The sequence below is a fragment of the Cydia pomonella genome, chromosome 20 (assembly GCF_033807575.1).
Source record: "Cydia pomonella isolate Wapato2018A chromosome 20, ilCydPomo1, whole genome shotgun sequence".
Classification (NCBI taxonomy): Eukaryota; Metazoa; Arthropoda; class Insecta; order Lepidoptera; family Tortricidae; genus Cydia; species Cydia pomonella.
This window is the reverse complement of record NC_084722.1, coordinates 10,954,475-10,980,657: the sequence shown is the minus strand read 5'-3', so window position 1 is coordinate 10,980,657 and position 26,183 is coordinate 10,954,475. Positions and strand designations below refer to the sequence as shown.

The 26,183-nt window shown below is 38.2% G+C and overlaps 1 protein-coding gene across 1 annotated transcript in view; it reads left to right on the top strand.

Annotated features, from left to right (window-relative positions):
- Window positions 1–26,183, top strand: part of LOC133528819 (tetratricopeptide repeat protein 28) — a 115,262-nt gene that overhangs the window by 9,975 nt on the left and 79,104 nt on the right. The window contains exon 2 of the mRNA XM_061866287.1: window positions 4,029–4,082. Coding sequence (XP_061722271.1) covers window positions 4,059–4,082 — 24 coding nt within the window. The 5' untranslated portion in view covers window positions 4,029–4,058. The remainder of the gene's footprint in view (window positions 1–4,028; window positions 4,083–26,183) is intronic.

Below are 26,183 nucleotides of genomic sequence, written 5' to 3'. Positions count from 1 at the left end.
AAGTTCCATCTGTACTGTAGTTCTATTATTTATTCTGTGCCGCTACTAAGTATCTTCACTGACCTATGATAATTCCTTGTTTTGAAAACGAAGTACCTTGCGTCATCATAGAACATCTTTCAGATACATCATGTCATGTCAAAGTCTTAAAGAACAAAATATTGTGGCTAAATATTGTGGCTATGATTACAGCCACTCTGAATTGCGTCGTAAATGTCAGATGAATGCGTGCGTATTTATGGTGGCGGAAACAGTTATGTTACTTATTTGAACGCACTTGGCATAAAGTCCGATCAAGGAAGAACTAAAAATTATTAGATAGAATTTAACCTCTTGCGTTAATCGCCGCGACTACTAGTAGGTACCTACTTTATACTAATAAGGTACCAGTCGCAAATCGCAATCGACTCTGGAATACGGCAGTCGACCGAGGGTATTCGCTTCGTACTGACTGTGGCGCCGGCCTGGTGCGTGTGGGACATATAGCATACTGGACAGTTGGCAGCTGCCAAATAGTAGGAAGATCACGCCCCATGAAAGTTCGTATTTTCACCACGTCGTGCCTTGGCGTCGCTCGTTTGTCCCCCACCACCTACTTCGCAGTTCACACATAGCCAATTCGTCGATGCTTAACAAATACGTAAAAATTATTTAAAACGGTAAAATAACCCGCTTTTAGTGTTTGGTGCGCCCTATAATTGACTGGTATAGAATATTTCTTGGCATTAATTACTCCATTTGTACATAATTGTTGTAAAATAAAGTTAAAATAAATAAGCTGCCATCATCTACTAGTGCTTGCATTGCTAGGATTTTCTTTATCTTTAAACGCAAATGGTTTTTTATTCTAGGTAATAGCTATTGTTTTTCGCATTCTTCTTAATTGCATTTTATAAAAGATGCAGTCCGGTTCTTTAATTTACTATACCAGTTGACTGGCTTAATCTGATTCTCGAGTAGACCAGGATACCAATTCAGTTTTTACTATTTGATAAGGTTTTGATCTTTACGACTTCTCAAGTACAACCGAGGTGCTTGATGAGACGACTCGACTCCTGGGGCCTAACCAAAATGCAAAATACATCGACAATAAATTTCGACAAACTTCAATCGAAAAGAAAAAATGTAGGCGCAAAAAATTTAGAGTGAGTCGTAATTTATTGGCCACTCTTTTATAACTGGCCACCTTATACTAAAAACTAATTGTATTCACCTATAAACAGAATTCATTTTAGTATAAGATAGCTTGTTATTAAAGGGTGGCCAGTGGTCTGTGGTGGCCAGTTATTAAAAAGTGGGCATTAATTAACGATTTACCCTATCGGGATGACAGATGCAACGAAAGTCATGTGGGTATTTCCATACTTCATTTAAGTTTTGATTACCGTTGTCTATTCACGTTTGTCATCATGGCTAGGCCCCCTGATTGCATTTCGTAAAGTGCCAATTACATCCACACTCTATCAGGCCCGATGTCGAGCCCGGGAATTTTTGGCAATTAGAGACAAAGTATTATATACATTTCAAATATTGTTAACGATGTGCTGATATTCCGTAAAACGGAAAACGATTATCAGGCCCGACATCGGGACTGATTTCGTGCCCGATTCGGGAAGTGTGGATCTAATTGACGCTTAAGGACTAAACAGCGTTAGCAGCTCACGATAAATGGTGCAGCGGCCCATTTATCGTGACTACCGCGCTAACTCAAGTATCCTTACCATGTTCGTAATGCGTAACTTACTTTCTTTACATCTCGCGAGTAAGTATATATTAGTGCGAGCGAGATGTATAGAAAGTAAGTTACGCAACTTATACCATAACCAAAAAAACCAAACTGTAAAATCAAAATCGGTCTCCTGTTTCTCGAGCATAAACTAGGAAATAGTGTAGGAAATCGACACTTCTTCTGTGAGGCTTTATGGCTATTCTTGTAATCTGTATTTATGCCGCGGGGGCGTTTTATCACTTTTATTCCGCTTCGCTGACGGCATTCTATATGGCAGGTTTAGGATCAACTTCCTTGTAAAATACGAGTAGCTCAGCTATCCTCTGTGATTATTGCTGGCAAAATATATTGTGTTTGACTACATGTACCTACTCGTACACTATGACTATGATCAAAATAATGTTTTTTTTTGTCGTTTGTATTAATTTTGCTTACACAGTGCATGCAACTGAAACTGTTTATAACCCCTGGAAGTTCACTGCCCTAAATTCCTTGTACTAGTACTAAAATAATTACCTCCGTCCAAATTACAATGAAATTTAAATCATTATTAAGACTGAGTTGACCGTCCCGTGGCTTATTAGCAGGTTTGTGTTTTCTTTAAACCAATCCATTTCTGTATAATCCAGTATATTAATGTTGTAGCCTACTGATTCCCCAACTTTTCGTCTTTGTCACATCGTTTTATTTTGCTTATTTTTTGCTTTATCACCTAAACGGCAATTGGTGGCCACATTTTTCCGTTTAGGTGATGAAGTCAAAAGTAAGTAATATAAAACTATATAACATAGATAAAAAAAACTGGAGAATAAGAAGGAGCAGAAGGAGTACAACATTAATGTTGTTGTTGACTATTAATAGCTTTATTTGACGTTCATAAGCGCATTCAAATATGCCTACTTGAAAAATAAACTATCATTATCTTTAATATACTGAATTATGCATAAATGAATTGGTTTATTAGAAAACAGAATCCCCCTAATGAGGGCGCCACCGGATGGTCGACTCTGTCTTAAAATGGAGTACGTAGCTTTTTGTTTTATCAAACCAATTCTATTCTATTTTCTATAAACCGTTGATTCAAATTTGACTGACAATTTTTCTTGTATGGTAAATCGGTTCAGTGGTTGTGTGAAGAGGTAACAGACAAACAGACAGAGTTACTTTCGCATTTAAGTACGAAGTCTGATGACTTTTGGATTTGGCAAATAATCCAAGAGCAAACTTTAGGAACCCAATAAACCAATACATACTTATGTTTTAAAAGTTTTTTGAATCGCTTGATTTAAAATATAATGCTACTCTTTTTACACTTTGTATACTGCTACAGTATTACAGAGATATCTCATAGCAAGTTTGACAACCATCAGCGGATACTTAAGTGGCATCAGATCTAACTAACCACCGGCAACCGATATCCTTTATCACACACACTCAAAAATCAACCTTAAACCTAATGAGTTAATGTTTAATATAGGTTGGAGATTGCCACTGATACCCTCTCTCACACCCATTCAATAACCTTCCTTAAACTTCTCTTGCTAAGGTTGAATACAAGTTGAAGATCTGTAATCAAACGGGGACTGCTTTCAACAAAATTGCACATTAAAGCCATGCTTTGGTCATAATTATGAACTTAATACTCCAACACAAGCAGCAGGGGAAATCTATACGCACGTTAAGTACTAACAATACTCTGACCAAAGTTGGACCTTATCTATTTGAAATAAGGTTTACCAATAGTCACATAATTGTGTCGAAGTACTGAGATATTTCAAGCTGTTTCCAGTAAAGTGCTTCGCTCGATGTAGGTGTTTTCAGGCAGGTTAAGATCCATAAGCAAGAAAGTTTGAATCAGAAAATGAGGTTATTAAGTTGTAGACTACCACAATATTTATATAATCAGATCAATGGCAACAATTATTAAAGTCGTCATGAGTTGTCACATGCACTACTAGATCGATTGTAAGTGCTACATACATAAAATATATTCCATTTATACGCTATACGCTGTAGTTTTTGCTATTTGGTAAATTGTACCGATAATGATTGTATGTGCGTATAGATCGTGTCATTCACGACGACGCGTGCCTTGACTCGTATTGTCAAGTTATTAAAGGTTAGATTTGACAAATCTGCGCGTCATCGTGGATGACACGAACTATATTGTTGAATTTGAATGACTGTCACCAATCCAATTTATTATTTTATAAAAAGAAACGTATCAATTTAGGGTCGTATTTTCAACACCTTATTATTAAAATTATGTGAAAATATAATCTTACTTTTATTGTTTCAGATTGTGAAGTGAAGAATGTAGAGGGACACAATGTCACAGAGGGATTTCTCAGAGGTTTGTCCAAAGGCTTTTATATGTTATTTATTAGTTACTTATCTATTTATTTCTACGTACGGTTTTAATCTTAAAGTAGGCGAGGGTTGGCTAGAGTCGATAAGTGTAATTTTTAATTCTATTTATTCTCGAACGAAGTTTTGTTTCTAATAATCGTATAACCAGATAAGGTACAGTTCAACTACACACACGAACGCCATCAAAATAGACGCATGTTCAGATATTTGTGAGCACCTTGACCGCTCAGATATATCCGATGGCGACTGTACCCCTAAACTCAAGAGAGCACTTTGCATGGAATGTTCTATACAAAGTGAATCGTTTTTATTGCGTTTATGTATAGTTGTCGATAGTTGTCGACTATTATATGCTCCAGGCCAAAGTTGGACGGGCTAAACTTTCGTACGCGCGTCTATCGTATCTCGTATTATGCGCGTGCAATAGAGATAGCAACAGGTGGGTCAATGTACGAAATTTTATATGGAAAGCGTCTTTCCCTTAAAGTATAAGTGTGTCTATGTGTGGTTAGCGCTAGTAACTTCTTCATAATACGAAGCCTATACATATTATTTAGTCTATAGTTTATAATAGCATAGGTAATAAGTTGATTTCGTGCACTAATCAGGAATGTAGATACGGAAACCATAACTCATGATCGCTGAGATCGGTTCATGATATGTGGCTCTTATTAATACTGTTGCGAAGGATCTGCTCAGCGGTAAATAAATATTAATAGGCATTTAATCTTAGGGTCCATTTCCACTTTCAAAGTAGTCGTTTGTGCAGAATTCAATTTTTTTTTATGGTAGAGGAGGCAAACGAGCAGACGGATCACCTGATGGTAAGCGAACAGTAAAAAAGTAGGAATTACCGTAATATTGGATAACATTACCTTTTTTTATACTACGTCGTTAGCAAACAAGCATACGGCCCGCCTGATGGAATGCAGTCTCCGTAGCCTATGTACGCCTGCAGCTCCAGAGGAGATACATGCGCGTTGCCGACTCTAACACTCCGCATCCTCGTTGAGCTATGGCAACCTTACTCACCGGCAGGAACACAACACTATGAGTAGGGTCTAATGTTATTTGGCTGCGGTTTTCTGTAAGGTGGAGGTACTCCCCCAGTTGGGCTCTGCTCTAGATCTGGAATGCCATCCGCTGTGCTGTGCCCTACCACACAAAGCAAGATGACATTCACAGTGCTCATACCTCTCTTTTGGACGTAGTATAAGGACATACCCGGGTCCAATACCTACCTAAATACCCTAGAATAGGGAACTTAGAATATAAAAAAATAATATTTAATAAAATAAGAACGAATTGTTTACTTCGATCGCTAAAGTTAAATATGTTTGGCGTTATTCATAAACGCCTTTTAAATTTAACAAGCCCTTTATAATCTTTTGTCCTTATTCATCTTTTCGACATTTGTGTTTCTTAGCTCTTAAAAAAAATACAAAGATTTGATGTTTTACGGGCGGGGTTGAGATTTTTGAGGATTACATATATGAAAATCAATGTCACACTTATAGTTATAACTGGCGACCTGCCCCGCCATCGCACGGGTAGAACCTTAACAAATTATACACCTAAACTTTCCTGAAATATCACTTATAGGTGAAACACATGATAGGTGAAAACCGCATGAAAATCCATCCAGTAGTTTTTGAGTTTATCGCGAACATACAGACAGACGCGGCGGAGGACTTTGTTTTATAAGGTACAGTGATTGTGCATCTCCAAACACAAAATTTCTCATAGCAGGAAATAGTTAATGTTAGGTATAAGTGCAAATAATCACCAATTATTGACACCGCCAGTGTGAAAGGCTCCTTAGTCAACTGAGGATGATTTCTAAAACAGATATATAAAGTGGCGACATAATTGCTATAATCGCGTGAGAGTCAGGAATGCCCACGGTGCTGTCATTAGCGATACGTTACTTTTCTAATTAAGCCTCTGTTTAGGACAAAAAAGACGTATAACACACGTTACACTTATATGTTTTAAGCTCTTTATTTCGAGCGTAGTGACAACTGTTGAATCTTTCTAGAGGCGAGACGACGCTTTATGTACATGTTTTGTGACAAATTGTAGTAATGTCGTTACATAGCTACCTAGATGCCAGGAAATTAAGATCGTAGTTGGGAAAATGTGTGAGAAGCTGATGTGTAAGGTCGGCCTAGAGAATAGAGGTATGCAATGCTACATAAACGTTTGTGGTAAAATGCGTAGTCGTATACGTCGCTAGTATAAACAAGGGTCCAGAATATCTACTAGAAATATCTGTATTACAAGTTAATTTTGACCCCTTCCACGGTCTCTGATGTACCATCTCTGATGTACCATCAAGCTGATATGATGATATAGAAAGGAGAGGTGGCCATAGAAACTCTTTTTTTTATACTACGTCGGTGGCAAACAAGCATACGGCCCGCCTGATGGTAAGCAGTCTCCGTAGCCTAGGTACGCCTGCAACTCCAGAGGAGTTACAATGCGCGTTGCCGATCCTAAACATTAGAAAGAGACAGCACGATTTGTCTCTGAATCGCTGTCAAACTTCGATTTTTTAGGAAGTGTCATTTCTGTACGTTAGTACTATTATTTATCCTGTGGTATGGCCAGCTTTAACCTGCCAGCTGCATGTTTCCGTCTTGTACCGCTCGAATGACTTGTTAAGTCTCACCATAAAGTCGATACAAATTAATGTAATTCAACCGCTGTTAGTAGATGACGGATAGAGTGGGCGCGGCTGCATTGTTCGGTTCGACCTCTTAAGGCGCGTACACATTAGGAGGACCCCTTTGGTGTGACCGAGAAAAGTAATTATTGAATGTGTCATAGACTCCTTACAAGTCGCGAGCCTTGATGCAAGTTTTGATCTTGGTTTGATGCGATCTTGATATTCCCTCACTCTGTGTCACATTGTCCCGGCAAATATCATGTTTCTTTTCTGGTAAAACGTGGTGTAAAATGCGAAAAAAATTAGATAAACCCTTTCGCCGCCATCGATTTGATATAAATTCAGTACATATCGTGCCCCACACGCCACGATTTCATGTCAAGTCGTCGTTTTGGTCAGGTTTGTGTATGTGTAATTTTTGACGAGGTGTTGATGACACATTATTACTTAATTGACGTGGCGGCGAAAAGGTTAAATTACAGTAAAACATGTTTCTAGACTAAATATGGAAAATAAGTACAACACAAACTAGATAATAATACAAATGTATCTCATAATACACAATTTGAAAGATCTCACATGTGATTAGAGGAGGAAGGAGGGGGTCGAGGCATATCTCAGGAAATTTTACCAGGGGGAGGGGGGCCAAAAAACCCAGGTTACAAGACGACCCCTTGTATACTACGACCATCTTTTCAAAAACACCGTTACTGTGATATATCGAAGATACATTACTTGAGTAAGATGCATAAAATCTAAGACAATTTAGTGCTTCGAATTTGACAGGTATACGAGATGACGCTGTACAGCCCCATACATTTTGTGGTAACTTCTTCTTCTATCTCGCGTTATCCCAGCATTTTGCCATGGCTCATGGGAGCCTGGGATCCGCTTGGCAACTAATCCCGAGATTGACGTAGGCACTAGTTTTTACGAAAGCGACTGCCATCGGACCTTTCCAACCCAGAGGGTAAACTAGACCTTATTGGGATTAGTTCGGTTTCCTCGCCATGTGTTCCTTCACCTAAAAGCGACTGGTTCATAAGTTTCGAAAAACTCATTGATACGAGCCAGGGTTTGAACCCGCGACCTCCGGATTGCAAGTCGCACGCTCTTACCGCTAGGCCACCAGAGCGCCACATTTTGTGATAATTCTGATTGTCAAAAGTTGAAGATAACGTTTGACAATTCAGTGACCGCAAAACATATGGCGCAGTACAGCGCCATCTGTTATGGATGTCAAATTACGGGGCACGTTTCTCTCTTAGATTTTACCTCTCGTTAACGTTATTACATTGTAACGCTGCAGTGTGTACAGGACCTTACTCTTGCCACCAAATACAGAATATTTAATGGTAATAGTACTCAAGTATGATTCGAGGGAAATAGAATAATGGTAGATGGTATCACAGGCCCTAATGGCGCTGAGAGCGTTACCATGAATTGTCAGGGGTGGTTTCGGAGCGAAGATCGCGACCTCTAGATGGAGCGTGTGACATGGCTCACGATCACCATTTTCGCTGGTGTACAAATTTTATATGAGTAGAGTATGGAGTATTTGCTTTCAGAAACTACATCGATCTTATCCCGGCATCACTCCAACTTCTTCCAGTCTTTGTTTGTTGAATAAGTAATTTTAGAACATTGGTACCCTATTTATTACTAACTTAGTTCTAAAATTACTTTTTTAACTATCAAAGACTGGAAGAAGTTGGAGTGATGCCGGGATAAGATCGATGTACTAACGTAATTACGTATTATATTATCGATGGAATATACCCTACCTATGACAATTCTTCCAATTCTCATTTGGTTGGGCTTCATTTAAAAAATAATTGAAGAAATAAGTCCTCCTGCTTGCGTCGCATTCCTCAATATGTGGTCGTGACGACTCGTGACACTCGTGACCTCCCTTTTGTATCACTTTCTGTCTTATGATCTAAAGTAAGACATAAGTAGTTGCCGTATTATTACAAGAAATAATTATTTTACAACGTTTCTTATTAAAATAGTGTAGCACATTATCTTCCAAAAAATGTATTGAAATATTTTACGTGACAGCTACTTCATATAAATATGTACTGTCATGGGGACCATCATTTGACGCCAATGGAATGTTATCTTACGCCAGTTACGCCCTAATGAATAATTTTCAACACAAGCCTTTGCATTTTGTTTTATGGTGATTCCAATGCAAAACTGCTTATTTCATCAAAACTAAGGGCGTAGTATTTTATAATTTGGCATGAAAGCTTTTGTCTGAGACTGCGACTCTTTGTAAACGCGCAGTCTATGTAAAGTAATCTATGTTTTAAAGCGTATTGTTTCCTATTTAGGCGGACGTGAATAGAATAAAGGATGCAAGTCAACGTATCTTACTTGTAAATTGTTTCTAATGTCAGTTTGGTTGGATATTTAGTATAAGTAGTAGTTTCTATACAAAATCTTCCCAGTGTTATTCTTAAAAGTTGGTAAAAGGTTTTATCGCTGACTGTACTTTTCTTTCCACAGACAAACAATACTGATCGAGACAATTCTATCAACCCCAAACACAATTAGGTTGCGTTGCTTTATCACAGAGTTCCTATGGCTACCTCCTGTCTCCATCATCAGATCATCTCGATGGTACCAAAATATAGCATTGTCACCTGACTTACATATGTTAGAATTGCATCTCTAATAAAAAATAACTAGCGAAGCGGGCATGGAACATAACTAATTAGGTACGTGATGTGGTACGTAATTATCTTGACGAAACAAAAACCAAAATAATGGCAACACTTATGTTTTATTAAAAATAATGATGTGAAAACGGAATCGTTTGTCTATGACGGCGATCTACTTCTATGGTCATGTGTTATCTTGCTTTTTTTGTCATATATAATGTTTTTAAAAGTAGGTAGTTTAAAAAAATCCAAATAGAACGTTAGTAGAATTAGAAATAGAATGTTTCCAAAATCGCATAATTCCCACTTGGTAAATTTTTGGAAACTTGTCATTTGTTTCCTTTGATTCCTATTATTTTTTTCTAAATTCCCAAGAATGTTTCCAACTTTTTGGAAACTTTCAGTAACGGGATTGATATAATCAACTACAGGGTTCAAAAAGTTCAGTGAGGAACTGAGACTGAGGAATAAACAGCTCTTCGCAGTTTACTCTAATAGCTTTAAGACGAAAGTGGAGCACCTGCGGCCCTGCGCGTAATCGCCTTTTCATAAAAGCGTAGTCCTCATTTTCCTCTTTGGATATTAACAATACTGAAAATATTTTGGTACCATTTGTTGCATATCAACCACAGCTATGCGCCGACGTTTGATTTTTTCGAATCTTTAATTATTATAAGAGTTAGGAGCATTTGAAAAATCTTTTTCGCTCCTAATTCTTACTATAATAAAAATATAAAAAAAGTGAAACGTTCCCTACGTTATAGCAATGGTTACCATAGCAATGGTTAATATTGTACATCAAATTATGTGAAAATAGCCATAATGTCAATAGCCATAGGGGAAAATGGGGACTACGTTTGTATGGAGAAACGACCGTCCTCTTTACTCTTAACTGAAATTTAACACAACAACTAGAACTAACTAGAGTCAAACCAAGATAAGTTGGCAGCGATTTTGGCAGCCCAGCCAATGCAAGTGTCCACACCCAAATAGAGGGAGCCCACATCCACACACCAAAAGCCACAGTTCCACCTTATTAGAGATTCTAAACACGATTGATAATGATGTTAGGCGGGCCTGGAAACTAGTTAACAGCTTTAGTGTTTTAACTGGTTTTAACTAAGTTTCGTGAGAAATGTTTTTATAGACCTATTAAAATCATACACAAAGATAGGCCATGCCTTTCATGTTTATGAGTACTAAGTGAATTTACTTGATTGTTACGGTAATTTATGAGTGCTACCATTGTTACCTGTTTTATAAATAGCTTTTGCTAAGGCATAGGTAATTATAATTTATAATTGCCTTAGAAAAAGAATGTATGTCTGTTTAAGTAAATTATGAACTAAGTTGCTTAGTGTTTGTACTATAGACACTGTTTTAGTTTATAAGATGTCTTTGTAAGTTTTACAAAAATATAGGTGCTTGTTAATGATCGATACCATTAAAGACAGTTCGTGTCATCCACGAAGCCGCGCAGATTTGTCAAATCTTACCTTTAATAACATGACATTACGAGTTAAGGCACGCGTCTTCGAGAATGACGCGATCTCTAATATAATAAACTAAAATATAAATTTGCCTGTGCCTGAATAAAAAAAGCGAATACATGTACTTATATGATCTTCTTTTTCCTATGTAACGTCTATCTCGCTCGTACTCGCATATAAGTGCGAGCGAGATGTATAGAAAGTAAATTACGTTCTCGATAGCGTATATGTCAATTTTGACACTGTCAGAGACTCATAGTACGAGTACTTTTGGCGATCTATGTCACGTTTGCTATGCCCATCTTTGATACTCTTTTCAATAGCACTTCGCTCTTTTTGACGACTCTTGTGCTCATTTTCTTCGATTCTTGTCAAATTGCCAATTCAGGAGCCGATGGGTGTACGGTGTTCGTGGGGTTTACAGCTCACGAGCACGAACATTATCATTAAAAGTGTCAATCGGATATCTATTGCGACTACTGTCGCAACATTACTGCTGCGTTGATGCGCTGATGTAGGTATCGAGTGACGTACGGATTGAACGTAGAAATCATGACAACGATTCGATGACGAATTTCACTCATTTTCAGCTCACTTTATACAGCTTAGGAATGTCAATACTATTCAACAGTGTAGTTAGAGACCAAGCTATGTTGGCAATGATTTTGGTAGCCCAGCCTGTGTTAAGTCAACGTCATAATATCATAGAAGTTTGACGTTTAAAATATCACTTGTACTGTCTAGGCTGTCAAAATCGACCGGTCTGGCCTAGTGGGTAGTGACCCTGCCTATGAAGCCGATTGTCCCGGGTTCTAATCCTGGTAAGGGCATTTATTCGTGTGATAAGCATGGATATTTGGTCCTAAGTCATGGGTGTTTTCTATGTATTTAAGTATTTATAAATATTTATATATTACATATATCGTTGTCTAAGTACCATCATTACCATCAACACAAGCCTTATTGAGCTTACTGTGGGACTTAGTCAATTTGTGTAATAATGTCCTATAATATTTATTTATTTATTTATTATTATTTATATAATATCATAACTAATTTTTCAGGCCCGCGATTAACAAGTCCCGAGATAAAACCGCATAATTGAAATGAATCTCTAATGGGGTTATTTTTGAAGTTTATTAAAGACAAATGACAGTGGTGAAATGAATGCGGTTGCGGTATCAGACTGCCTGCTTAGTATGAAAAGGTTGTAATACGTTTGAAAACTCATTCGATTCTCTACTTTAATTTCATACTATACAGTACCTAATTGACTGAGTGTTCGAATTTAGTTACTGCGTTGGTGTATGTTTGTGGCGCTCCCGGGTAGGGTAATTACCTATAGTTAGTCGGGATCTATGATTATACCGTGCGGTATTAAGCCCGAGTTACACGGGATTTTCTGAACACGAGCGCTGAGGAATCGTTAACACGTTCTTGGTCTAGTGCTTTTAAATAAGTACCTAGGAAAACCTGTGTGCTCATTGGCGTGGGGTCAGGGTGGAAACAATGGCTTATTATTTAGGTGTTGTGGCGTCACCAATTTAAGGTTTTTTGACGGACACTTTTTTATACACAGAGGGTATTCTTGCCTGGCCCACGGGTTAGAGATAGATAATAGCACCTGCGCCGGCGTTGACGTGATGATCTCTTTTGGTGCGCATCGTGCACATTGTGAGGGCGGTTTCAGACAGGCGTTTTTTTCTGCGCGTATATGGCCGTTTCGGCATTTTACACTTACACGCGCCTTGGCCTGTACGCGCTTTCAAGAACAAGCTTAAGAGGAGGCAAGTTTTATTTTGGATATTAAAGGGTATAATCTAAAGCATCTCTTTAAAAAAAATACACGGAAACTAGTCTTTATTTTCAAGGGCAAACTCCCACCAATAGTCCAATACCTTAAAAGGTTAAAGGTGCATGGCTCGATAGGAAAAGAATCAGGAAAGTATGTCTAATTTTTATTTATTTTCAGTTGTATATATCGTTATCAGTAGGACTATCACGGGAGATCGCATTTTTATCACTTATCATGTCATGCGTCACTTTCGCACATTCATATTTGTTAGAACGAAACAGGCATGATGACAGATTATAAAAAACCCACCATCTACACACACAGAAGTATATTTTCAGACTAATTAAGATAAATGGTAAAAATCCGCGCAACGGCCATATTTTCCTTATACTCACGCTGTTTAAACGGATATGAAACGAACTATGCCAATTTAAAATATCGTCAGTCGTAATAACATCAAATTAATTTACCGTATATTTCAAGCACTTACTGTGCACGAGTATCGGTCACAATGCACGCGCGTTCGACGTGTTGCCTCCCTGTCACACTTATGCACGAATTTACAAGTGCAACAGAGAGGCATTACGTCGAACGTGGTTCGCGATAGGCCCTCTGACAATTATTCCTGTAGCTGTCTCTAAAATAACATAATCAATGTATGACAATTGACAATAAACTGCTACTGTTTATATCTTGCTTTCTTTGTTACACATTACGGACTTATTTATTTCACTACTGTAACTTAAAGTCAGAATGTAAGCACTATTTCTAAATATGCCCGTATTTCATTTCCACGCAGTATAATAGACCGAGAGCTAGCCCTGGAAAATGATATATGATTATTATGATAATGAGTGCATTGAAACTGCTCTAGTTTGCTATACTATCCTTATTACTAGATCCAGGTGTCTGGGAGCTGTTCATTGGTGGACGTTAGAGTGACAGGCCAGCAAAACTTTTCAGTTGGAAAAAAGAATGCCAAAGTACGTGAAAAAGGCTGAAGATGTCCCGAGAGATAGACGGAAAACCCTGTTAATCTAATAATATAATTTGTTGTAAGTAACAAAAGAATTCATCGATTTCTTCCGTCGAATTTAAAATTGCGCATTTTTAGAAGCATATTTCATATTTTTTTTTTTTTTTTTTTATTAAGGTCTACCAACAGTTATTACATCCAATACGTTTACATAACTCAAAAAAAAAAGAAACATTCAGTGATGCATAACTAATTATAGGTAAACACAGCATATTTTTAGCTATTGTGCATAAATTGTAAAAAAAAAGTGCGTTTTTGGCAACCGTATTGTGATCTAATAAAGCCACCACCTATACCCACATACACCACCCCCAGGACTTTAAAACTAACTGTCCAGTTTCGTTCACTTATACCGCCGACCCTAACACTCCGCACCCTCCTGACCTCTAAACTCAAACCAACCTCACTCACCGGCAGGAACACAACACTATGAGAAGAGTCTAGTGTTATTTGGCTGCGGTTTTCTGTAAGGTGGAGAACGGAAGTACTTCCCCCGTTGGGCTCTGCTCCACACAAAAAATGCAAAGCGAGATGACATTCACAATGTCCATACCTCTCTTTTGGACGTAGTATAAGGACGTACCCGGCTCCAAGCTTATTAAGTATTCAGTTTTAAGTGAGTTTAACACTTATTGATAATACGTTTTACCAGGCCTCCCATTAAGTAAAGGAACTGATGTATGGATCTCTAAGCTCTCCTGCTAATATCTCTATGGTTATCAATGTTATCATATACCATTTTCCGAGCGTAGCTCTCCGTCTATTAATGTAGCAGGCTGTAAAAGTTAAGTGTTTCTTGGTTGTTAGTTGTGCACAATATGTTGTATTTCAAGTGTAAAGTTCGCTACCACTGAAACACGGGTAGAGTGACCGTGTATAATTTTGTTACCTCGCATTCTCAACGCTTGTACAGTCCGATGCAATCATATGACGGCGAAACATACTAAAATATATGACACAATTGTATTTGTAGAGTTGTAAGCTCATCTTATTCAGCGAACTAGAATAATTACAGAAGTTTGGCTAAAGCCACTTTATCTTTAATTTTGGCTTTTAAAAACTGGACGACCTATCTGGCCTAGTGGGTAGTGACCCAGCCTATGAAGCCGATGGTCCCGGGTTCAAATCCTGGTAAGGGCATTTATTCGCGTGATGAGCATGGATATTTGTTCCTAAGTCATGGGTGTTTTCTATGTATTTAAGTATTTATATAATATATATCGTAGTCTAAGTACCCTCAACACAAGCCTTATTGAGCTTACTTACTAAGTCAATTTGTGTAATAATGTCCTATAATATTTATTTATTTATTTAAGTAAGTAAGTAAGTAAATATTCTTTATTGCGCCAACAATTATACATTTTACATACATGTATGAAACTACAAATAAATTTTAAATGAAAATAGAACCAAGTAACATAGTAAGTGTTAGTAAGTAATTAACATAGTTTTTAAGTCTTACCTTATGTAAAAGGTACTAACAAAACTGGGATCACTGTTATCTCGAAAGAAATTATTGGATTGGATTGGATAAAGCTAAAAATTACCCGACAACAATGAGGTTGGTAACTTTTTTTTATACCACGTCGGTGGTAAACAAGCATACGGCCCGCCTGATGGTAAGCAGTCACCGTAGCCTATGATCTAAATATAATGAAAAGTGTCCATCAAAAAACCTTAAATAGGTGACGCTAAAATACAACGCGAACATATTTTTGATTTTGATAAATATAAAATCAAATCACTGACAGCGCACTTCACTCTGTCAATAACGTCTAAGTTCATTTCATGTCCTTGTGCTACCCTAGCGCCACTGTAGAGATTTCGAACTATTATTTACAGCTGCCAGCTGGACACTATAGCTACAGTTCTCCCATAAGAGATTGTTGTCCTTACCTCTACCCTCCATAGCGTGTTTTATAATGCGGCGCAAAGGGTTTTTATTTTAGCCAATAAAAACTTTTGTTGTCCAATCACAATTTTTTTTTAAATAACGGGAAATTGTGTATTGGATAATATTCAAAGCTGCGGAGAAGGGATAACTTTCAGTGACATATGTCAGTCATATGAACCGTTTTTTAACTGTATTAGTGTATATGATTCCGTTTCTTCTAACCCCATCTGGGTAAAAAAAATATAAGATATGTTATTAAATGTTCTATGGGGAGACAATCCTTCGTCTCTATTTTTTTTTAATTTGCCGCCTTTTTCTACTGGCGGAAGTAATATATTAGATTTTTTATAATAATTTCAATAACAGTTAATTTAATTACGTTAATTTGTTTTTTTTTTTATAAATAGCGACGACCTACAAGCTGAATAAAAAGGACAAGGAATATATTAAAAAATCACTAATGCCATCTGAACGTGGGAATAGTGCTCATTAACTCGTGCATTTCGGTGCTCAAATAAATCCCCTGTATAAGGAATTCAAATAGAAACGTAGACGCAATACGCATGCCATGCCTTCTTGCTGCTTATGCCTTGGTATTTTGATATGGCTGTCATGGCTATAGTACAGTGACTTGAATGAATTTAAACGTACATTTATAACTTTATCTACACACCGTGGAACCAAGGCTCGGGAACCTGTTAAATTTCTAAACATATAATTGGCGTTAAACCTTTTAATTTCGGTTTCGTTCGTTATTCGTTATTTTTAAAACGGTTTTTAGGAGAACACTTCCAAAAAGTTCTTGTCAGATTAACCGGTTTAGAACAATAAAAACCGTTTTCTTCCTATGTAGGTGTCTTTTATTTACGCGGCGCACCACCAAGCCGGCCGGTCGTCTAGACGCTGTCGAATAAACCGGTTTATTTAGGCTACTATAAAGTTCTTAAAACGTTCACGTTCTTAAGAAAGTTCGAAGTAAAACCGAAATTAAGCAGTATTTACCGCTATTTATAAAACCGGTTCTGAGCCTTGCGTGAAACCACCTAATTATATAAGTAATTCAAATATAAATATTTTAAGGGCATTCTTATACAGATCGACCTAGCCCCAAACTAAGCAAACCTTGTACTATGAGTACTTACTACTAGGCGACGATATACACACGTGTATAGATAAATACATACTTACATAGAAAACATCCCTGACTCAGGAAAACAATCATCTCTTCCTCCTCGCGTTTGTCCCTGCATTTTGCCACGGCTTATGGAAGCCTGGGGTCCGCTTGGCAACTAATACCAAGAATTGGCGTAGGTACTACTTTTTACGAAAGCGTTTGCCATCTAACCTTCCAACCCAAAGGGTAACTAGGCCTTTTTGGGATTATTCCGGTTTCCTCACGATGTTTTCCTTCACCGAAAAGCGACTGGTAAATATCAAATGATATTTCGTACAGAAGTTCCGAAAAACTCATTGGTACGAGCCGGGGTTTGAACCCGCGACCTCCGAACAAACAAAGGAGAACAAATTCATCATCACCACACAAATAAATGCCCTTACTGGGATTCGACCCCGGGACCATCGGCTTCATAGGCAATGTCACCCACTAGGCCAGAGCGTTGCTCGGTTGTATTTCAATAATACAACTTCGACAGACTTCAGGCTTTCAAATAATTTAGCAGTTTGGCTGTTATCTGCAGTTCCTGGTCTCCATGACTTCGAAAGTGTACGCCTCGAAGATCTTGACGCTAAACGCCAGCTTCGGTGCCTCGGCCCAGGCCCTTCTACTCACACACTTACGATTCAAACGGTGAACTTCAGTGCAAGACTTGCGGCCGGAAGTTTAAAACAAAACAAAATATTCAAGTGCTATCATGTTTAGTCATTATCAATAGTAGCGGATGAAACAACGCGCCAAAAGTCATCTGATATTCCGGATGACTTTTCCAAATATGTATAGATAAAACTCAATAATTCACGTTCAAAAGTATATTTTTTACAGTTTTAAGTGTTCTAACAGAACGGTAGATACTTTTGACGCGTTATTTGATCCGTTACTTTTGATGCTGACTATACAGTCTACTGATGTTAATAACAAATCTGAATGGGTGGCGCATAGTTAGTGTGCACAAGTTTTACGACCTCACACGGCTCACACATGCACAGCACAAAACTGCATAAAAAGCGTAATGAAACAATTTCCAATGAATTGAGCAATTAATGTAATTATCGACAGCCGTTAATTATGTTTTCCATCGATGTAAGTGGGTACAGTTAGCAGCTGAACAAGAATATTTGCACATATTGCGACAAAGTGTACCAAGTCACAAAAAAGTGGCAAAAAATAAATGCTCATCCATACCAAATTTTAATCGGTTCAGCGGTTTGAGCATGAATCGGTAACAGACATCCAGACAAACAGAGATACTTTCGCACTTGTGATATTGTTAGTAGGGATTTATTACACGAGACTTTACTTACACGGACTGCGAAAGTCCTCTCAATATGACGCTTGTAACGGACTTCTGGATTAAATTCACCGCAACTGGCTTAGCACTTAATGGGAGAAATTAGAAATGCCGCCGCGTTGCCTTATCAAAACGATTGCAGACAAATTGTTCACGTCCGCATTCCAGAATCTTCACTCAAACAAAACGTCTTAATCAGAGACGAGACAGTAATAAAGACTGACAGAATCCACAGTTGATTATATGTAGTTCGTGTCATCCACGATGACGCACAGATTTGTTAAATCTAACCTTTAATAACATGACAATACGAGTCAAGCGTCGGCGTGAACGACACGATCTATACATGGTGCCCTATTAATTATATTTAGGCCATTCTGGACGACTTACTATGGGACTAAAAAGCGAAGTAAATTCATTTAAATAAAATTTTGTAGCTCGTCTCAAATGTATACAATTTTCTTTCTTTCTATTAATATGTTGGAGGGTGGAGCGGAACATGATTTACAGATTTACCTCAAAGAGAAGATACGGCCAGACGTTGGAAAAGCTCTATTTGTGTGAGCTGCTAAAGCAAAATATCACGTATTCCTAGGCAAGCCAAACCTTCCAAGTCAATTTCTTTCAAATTGTAGGATATTGCAATCGTAGGTAGTAGTAGTTGTCTCGTTACCTTTTATTACTGGCGCCATCTATGGAATATCTCAGTAAACCTATTATGATTACTGAACACTACATCAACATTAGTACCCGTACCATGAGTCATTGACAGTATCAACATTTATATATACGCTTCCGAGAACGTAATTTACTTTCTATACATCTCGCTCGCACTTATATGCGAGTACGAGTACGAGCGAGATGCATGGAAAGTAAGTTACGTTCTCGATAGCGTTTAGGTCAGTGCCGAACTGGTGGTAGCCACATAGTTGTTTTAGTCTTTACAAATAACTCGTCTTTGCTCTAAATCGACGCGAAACACGTTTTTAATCATAATTAGTGCTTTCCATCCGTAATCCGTTAATTATGATAATTATAATAAATCAAAGGGAATTATTAACCGTTAATTAATTGCCTGGTTGGCAAATATAAATTAATAGTAGCAATATACCTTCTTTATTAAAAGAAAACTGCTTTGTAGCCTGTTTGAGGTTTAAACTATTTTGTGGGAGATAAAATTTAATAGAGCAATTTATTTGGATAGCGGTAACATTCTGTGATGGCATTCTAATCGCACGTCAAACAAGAGAGAGTCAACGACTCACAGAACCAATAATAATTGCGCACATTGACTACGCATAATAGTTAGAAACCCCGAGTTCACAATACATAGGCGTAAAAAGATACCTCAAGTCGCCCGCGCTCGTGTGACTTTAGGAACACAGGGTCGGTATTCAATATCGGAATATTTGAAGACAAATTCGATCGGTTTGATACTGATAATAAATACGATACGTTAATGGAAACATGTTGTAAAATTTGTAAAGACTTCCATCGTAAATATTCGAGATTTATGAGACAGTTTACCCGCTACCGGTGGGTCTACTTTCTTGCAGCAGTTGCAGCTTGCCTGCGACTGGCTATCTAAGTATACATTATCGTGGCGCAGCCAGTTCACTTATGTCGAGTAAGTACTTAGTAAGAAAATCTGGCAAAAGGTTCATGTTATAACGAAGCTTGCGACGTTTTTAAGATGAAAGAAGATGACGTCATGTGACCGCATCTCCCTACCACCGTAGTCCCCCTTTTTAGGGTTCCGTACCCAAAGGGTCAAACGGGGTCCGTCTGTCACCAGCCTGTATCTCATGAACCGTGATAGTTAGCCAGTTGAAATTTCTACAGATTATGTATTTCTATTACCGCTATAACAACAAATACTAAAATCAGAATAAAATAAATATTTCTTTCCAATGTCGAGGTTCTCATCCAATCACCAAAGTTAATCAACGTCGGGCGGGGTCAGTACTTGGATGGGTGACCGTTTTTATAGATAATGGTACGGAACCCTTCCTGTGCGAGTCCGACTCGCACTTGGCCGGTTTTTCTCTTTGGCTACTAATAATAACAGAAAATATGTAACCCTCACGTGATCCTCACAATGTTTCACAATGGGTATGTATGCATGTATATTTACAACAGACAATACGAATACTCTTCATTGCACACCGCAATGTAGAAACAATACAAAGAATACAGCACATTAAAAAGAGGTTAGGTAAACAACAGGTATTTTTATTTATCCAATTTATTTATGTATGTATCATATTAGGTATGTAGTTTTGTGTTAAAATCATTTAATTTTATTCTAATCTGTATTATGACCCTGCAACTCAATCCCTAGCCCTTAGCCTTTGGGGTTTAGCCCTTGGTTGACTCGTAGAGAATGCCTTCTGGCATTAAGTCCGCCTTTTGTACTTTTCATATTTTGTACTATTAAGTGTACACAAATAAAATTTGTTTACGCAATTTGATGTAAATATTTACAGTTATGCCCCTTTGTTAGATTTTTAACCCCCGACGCAAAAAGAGGGATTTTATACGTTTGACGCCAATGTCTGTGTGTCTGTCCGTGGCATCGTAGCTCTCAAACGGATGGACCGATTTTGACGCGTTTTTTTTTCGCCAAAGCGAGTTTGCTAACAGTGGTTCTTAGCTATGTTTGACAAAAATCGATCCAGCAGTTTACAAAATCTTTTTAATTTTTTTAAAATGTAATAGTTATTATTCATCGCATTGCGCTTATTTAGTCCCTGACGGGCGCGCAGGTACGTTTATGGCAACTCTATAGTATATTTATTAAGGCGCACGCACAGCTTTGCGGGTAAGAACAAAACATGCGCAGTTAAGAATTGCCACATTTCATAAGAAACACATAAAGAGATAATAACAGAAACTCGGTGATCCGTATTGCGGTTGCGGTCGCCGATGCCGAATGCCGACAAACGCTCAGTGCCGGATGGGGCAATTAAATTTTAATATATACATGGAGTACTCGGTGTGGAACTAAGCACTCCTAAGCTTTTCAGTCTATAGTTTTTTTTTTACCTATTAAATATGCCCATAGGAAATAGTATGGAACGGTCGTTAGTTTCTTGCATTGAAAATGTATGCCGAAGTACTTTAAAGTAAAAAAATAGTCTATACTTGATCGGATATGGCCAATTCCTAGATATTACGGTTATCTACTGACCGAGCGAGCGTGAAGCATCTCCGTTCCAGCTTAGACAATAATACAATAAAAACTAAACCTAACTAAAAAAAAATCCCTAAAAACTACCTTCTCAGCCTAGGCCCCTCGGCAAGGTGCCCATCACGCAGGCAGCGTTCCCGCGCTGTATTGCGATAGCAATCCTCTGCGCGAGAAAGCTGCCGGCGCGAGATTCCCCTGTTGCCTCCCTCAACCGCTTCCCAAGCTCCTTAAGGAGCCCACGCGCTCCCCTACCCCACGGCCCGAGTGTCTCGACGCCAAATGCTACGAACTCGTAGTTGGCGCCGAGACAGCTGTATTTGTAGGCCTTAAACCGCTCTCGGGCGTCAGCCGCTGCCCCGGCATTTCTGCTGGTCGCTTGAATGTAGGATGCTGCCAACGTATATTAAACGTATATTTTAGTTGTGTTATCATAATTTTATATATAATATATTGTTTATATAATAATAAAAAAATAATACAATAAAATACAAATATTCTTTGTTGCTCACCAATATGAAAAAGAACATGACATACAAATGAAGCACATTACTTAAACTATGGTATGCAGCAGCGGTCTTATCGCTAAAGAGCGATTTCTTCTAGACAACCTTAAGATAGTATTTATTTATCGTATGACGGTCTCACACTGGTAAAAAAAAAATAGTACAGTAAGTATTCAAAATGTACAATTATACAGATATAAACTGGCATTCTTCGTTAGGTTTTTGAAATCTTCAGCAGGTCCATTGTATTTGGTAATGGGGCACTCGAACACCATGTAGTCTGTTCCGGATCTCCACACTCGCACGCCGCCGATTCGCTCCATCCCCACTTGTGCTAAAGGTACGAACAGTTACCGAACCCAGTCCTCAGGCGGTTCAGTTTGCACCATATTTGCCGGCTTTCACTAAACCCTTTAGGCCGCTCATCTGTGCTAAATTCATAGAGGGTGTTGTTTAATTTGTGTTGGTGGGCTTCCCATTCTTGCAACCACGCTTGGCTTTCTTTCCATGTCGTGCTAAGTAAGTGAAAGGTTTTAGCGGGTGGGTTTCGGGACTTAAGTCGGGTGTTTTTGAGGTTGCTAAGGTCTTCATGGATGGGCAGCAGAGTATTATCGGACATTTTAGTGAATTCCCGTGCTAGACATTTTTGACGGCGGATGTCCGGTGGTGCAATGTTGCTGAGGGCCGGTAACCAGCAGGTGGGTGTTGGTATGATGCAGCCCGCAACCTTAAGATAGTGAAGCCAAGGCAAAAAAGAACAAGTAATGTAATGCAGTAATACTTTCGTATCTCCTGCTATTCTGCTCTCCCGCCGCGTTTCTCAATCGATTCTCATGAAACTATTTTTAAGCAGGTAGTTTTTTCGTCGATGCAGCGTTGGGAAAATCAAAATGGCGGAGCCAGAAGGCGCTACAGCTCACTAAATAACTAGAGTTCTTCATTGGCAACATTTGTTAAAAAAAGATAGCACGATCCCACTTACAGTTCTACTAAGAGGGATGCAACTTCTCCGAGCGGTCATCTAGTTTATTTTATTTCATCAACTCCCTTAGTTTAGCAAATACCTGCCTCTCTTGCTTAACTGCAAGTAAGAACGTAGCGAAAAAAACTACAATGAATAATAACAGCAGCTGCAAATGCTACAAGCACCTTAAATGGTAATCACTTCTGATCGTTGATGTGACACAGTATTTTCTTTTTACCATCCTGTATAAAATAATAGGTTAAAATAAAACTGGAACGAATCAAGACTCACTGCGGTTTAAGCATCCTGCGATGATCCGAAGGTTGTGTGGTTTTCAGTCGCTTTCAAAAAGTCGTATAGGTAGGGGAGAGTCGGCTACAGCCGGTGGTGGTGGGAATTTGCCGAATCCTACACCAGAACAGGTGGCGCAACAAAAGACTGTTGTGTCGCCAAAATGATTTTTAGTTTTTAAGATTATATTTTATTGTATGTTTGTTAGTAAGGTATGTGTATTGGGCCTTTGATGCCTGAAATAAATGATTTTTGATTATTATTTTTATGATTACCCTTGATAATTGAGCGAAATGGCAAAAATAAATCCGACAGTACCTTATTTACAGAGCCATATGAGGCCATAAAACGTATATATTTTGCACGCTTCGTTGTACAATATGTAATTAGAATTACATGTTGGTCTTTAGCATATTGTGAGCAATATCAGCTAAGTTCATTTCTGTGAAATAGGTTTCAAAGCAATGCACTTCAGAACACCCTTAATTCTTCGTACTTTATGTATAAAATCATATTTACACCGCCCCTATCTTGTATCAGTGCATCATCCATTTTGCTACAGTATAAGTGAGGTACAATCGTATTAATCCCGTACGTACTTAATCCCTTTTTCCTCTGAATTCAAGTATGAACGTAATACACTTTTCTTAGCTTGAGAATAAAGTTGAAAACTGGTTGAAAGCACCCATTAAGTTCATCATGTATGTTCGATCACAGTAAATGTTAGAGGGACAGAATGACAACAAACTCTGAGGTAAAATGAAAATGAAACGGTGGTGCCACGGACCATAGCTTAGCACATTCACCGCTGAGCTACGGTCGTAGCGCTACGTTGTAACCGATAAGATAACTAGGTTTCCCGGTATGTAGAGGAAATACTTCGTAGAGGCAAAACGACGACGTGTCGTGATTAGCACTGAATAGGTTAGTGATATGAACACTGTTTATGCTACTCGTTAGTAAGTTTAACCCCTTGAACGCTTTATGTCATAAACACAAACATCACTCAAACGCCAAGCTCCCGGGCGCAAGGGAGCTAATGTAAACCTTACTCGAAAGTGTGAAAGTTACTTTGACAGCGTCCGCCATAACATTTATAGGTGTCCTTGGCGCTGTAGGCATGACTAGTAACGACACCTTTAGGGGTTCCTGGCGTTCAGGGTTAACGACCAACTTTTATAGCAAACATGGAGAGATCTGATATTGTTGTCTATGAGTATTACAGTCGGCAGTATCGGCACCCTAACTTTAGTAGAGACTTTACCTACTATAAATAAATACCATATCTTCTAATCTATTATAGATTTTCTAGATCTACTTAACAACGTTCCACAAAATGTTTAAAGAGTAAACATATGACAATAGTTTATAATATCCGGAAACGGTCGAATTAATTAACTATTTTTGGAAAATAAGAGAACAATTTTATCAGGTATCCTTGAATGCGCCGATTCCTGGCCGAAAGGTTTCAGAGGTTCCAGGTTAAACGGCCGAACTCGACACAAGAGCAGACGATTCAACGGAGCCACGCCGTACTGTCGCCTAAATAGTGTTTAGTTTTAAGTAGTATGGTATAATTTGTAATAGGCCTTGTAGGGCTTGTAGCCTAATTCCAACAAAAAAATATCCTCCTAGATTCTATAGACTTTATAAACTATTTCTTGCGAAGAGGCCACAAATATATTGCATGTTTTAAGTTACTTATTCTGTTTTTTTTTTTGTTTAATGCCTGCACCTAGTTACTACTGTTTCTGTTTAACCTGATGGTTGACTGGTAGAGATTAAGTTCGCCATTTGTTATATTGTGCAATAAAGTTTAAATAAATAAATAAAGGCGTATTTTACACTTAACACTAGCATATTTTAGGCTGACTTCTTACTGATTGTCTGTGTACTGCGGCTGTAGCTAATTTGGTCGGCGGCTAATTTCAGGATAACATCGGCCGCGCCTGCGCCCGCGTCTGCGCATTCTTGTGCGTCTAATAAGTAATTAAACCACCCTGTAAACCCTGCCAGGGCAGAGAGGCACTCTGCTTGAGTTTTTGGAGCTAGACTGAATACTTATTACTTCTGACTGTAGCATAAACAAGTAAGCTACTCAGTCTAGCATTGACTTTTCTGCATGACCATGACCGTTGCTATATTCTATCTAATACGTAATTAGAAGTCAACGACTTATAGATATCCCGTTTTCTCATTTGAGTCTCAAGTACTGAAAAAATGTATCCCGCCTGCAAACGTGCTGCGTAAATATTAGCTTTAAATCCCCTTCAATTTGCGATGTCTAGAAAAGAGATTTTTACTATAAAATGTGTATGACCTAACTCTGCTTGCGACTATAGAGCTACATTAAACACTTATTGACTGTGTCTGTATATACTATTACTACAGTCGTCCGTCTAATAAGTAATTAAACTACTAAGGCCAACCCCGCCGGGACAGAGATGCACTCTGCGTGGGTTGTTTAGCTTACACTGAATATTTATTGGCTTATTGCCTATGAAGCCGATGGTCCTGGGTTTGATTCCCGGTAAGGGCATTTATTTGTATGATGAGCACAGATATTTGTTCTTGAGTCTTGGGTATTTGTCTGTATATTTTAGTATTTATATTAAAACTAGCATATATTGTATAAATAATATGTTTTAAAACGAATAACTATAGTACCAGTTATAGTTGCTATGCATTACGCAACCCCATTAATGATTAATGATGACATTATACCACTGTTAATACGTAAGTAATGAAACCCACCTCCCTGCCTATTCTGTCGAGGCAGAAAGACTGCTTACAGTGACTCTTATTGCTATTTTCTAATAACTAATCATTGACATTGATGATACGTTCTTCTGCTTTCCATCCTGTTACCTCCTACTGGGGTGTAGGGCTCGAACCATTTTCTTCCACTGACTCCGGTCCTGGGGAGCTTCGGTAACCTTCTCCCACCCCATCCCCAATACACCCAACTCTTGCTCCATGGAACAGCGCCAAGTAATAATACATCGCTTAAGTTAGTAGTCAAATAAAACGACCGTCTTTGACAGGTTTATTTTACATTTCATTATTTTTGTCTTGTAACTGTGAAATTGTACCTCCATACCGCGATCTGACACATTAGAATG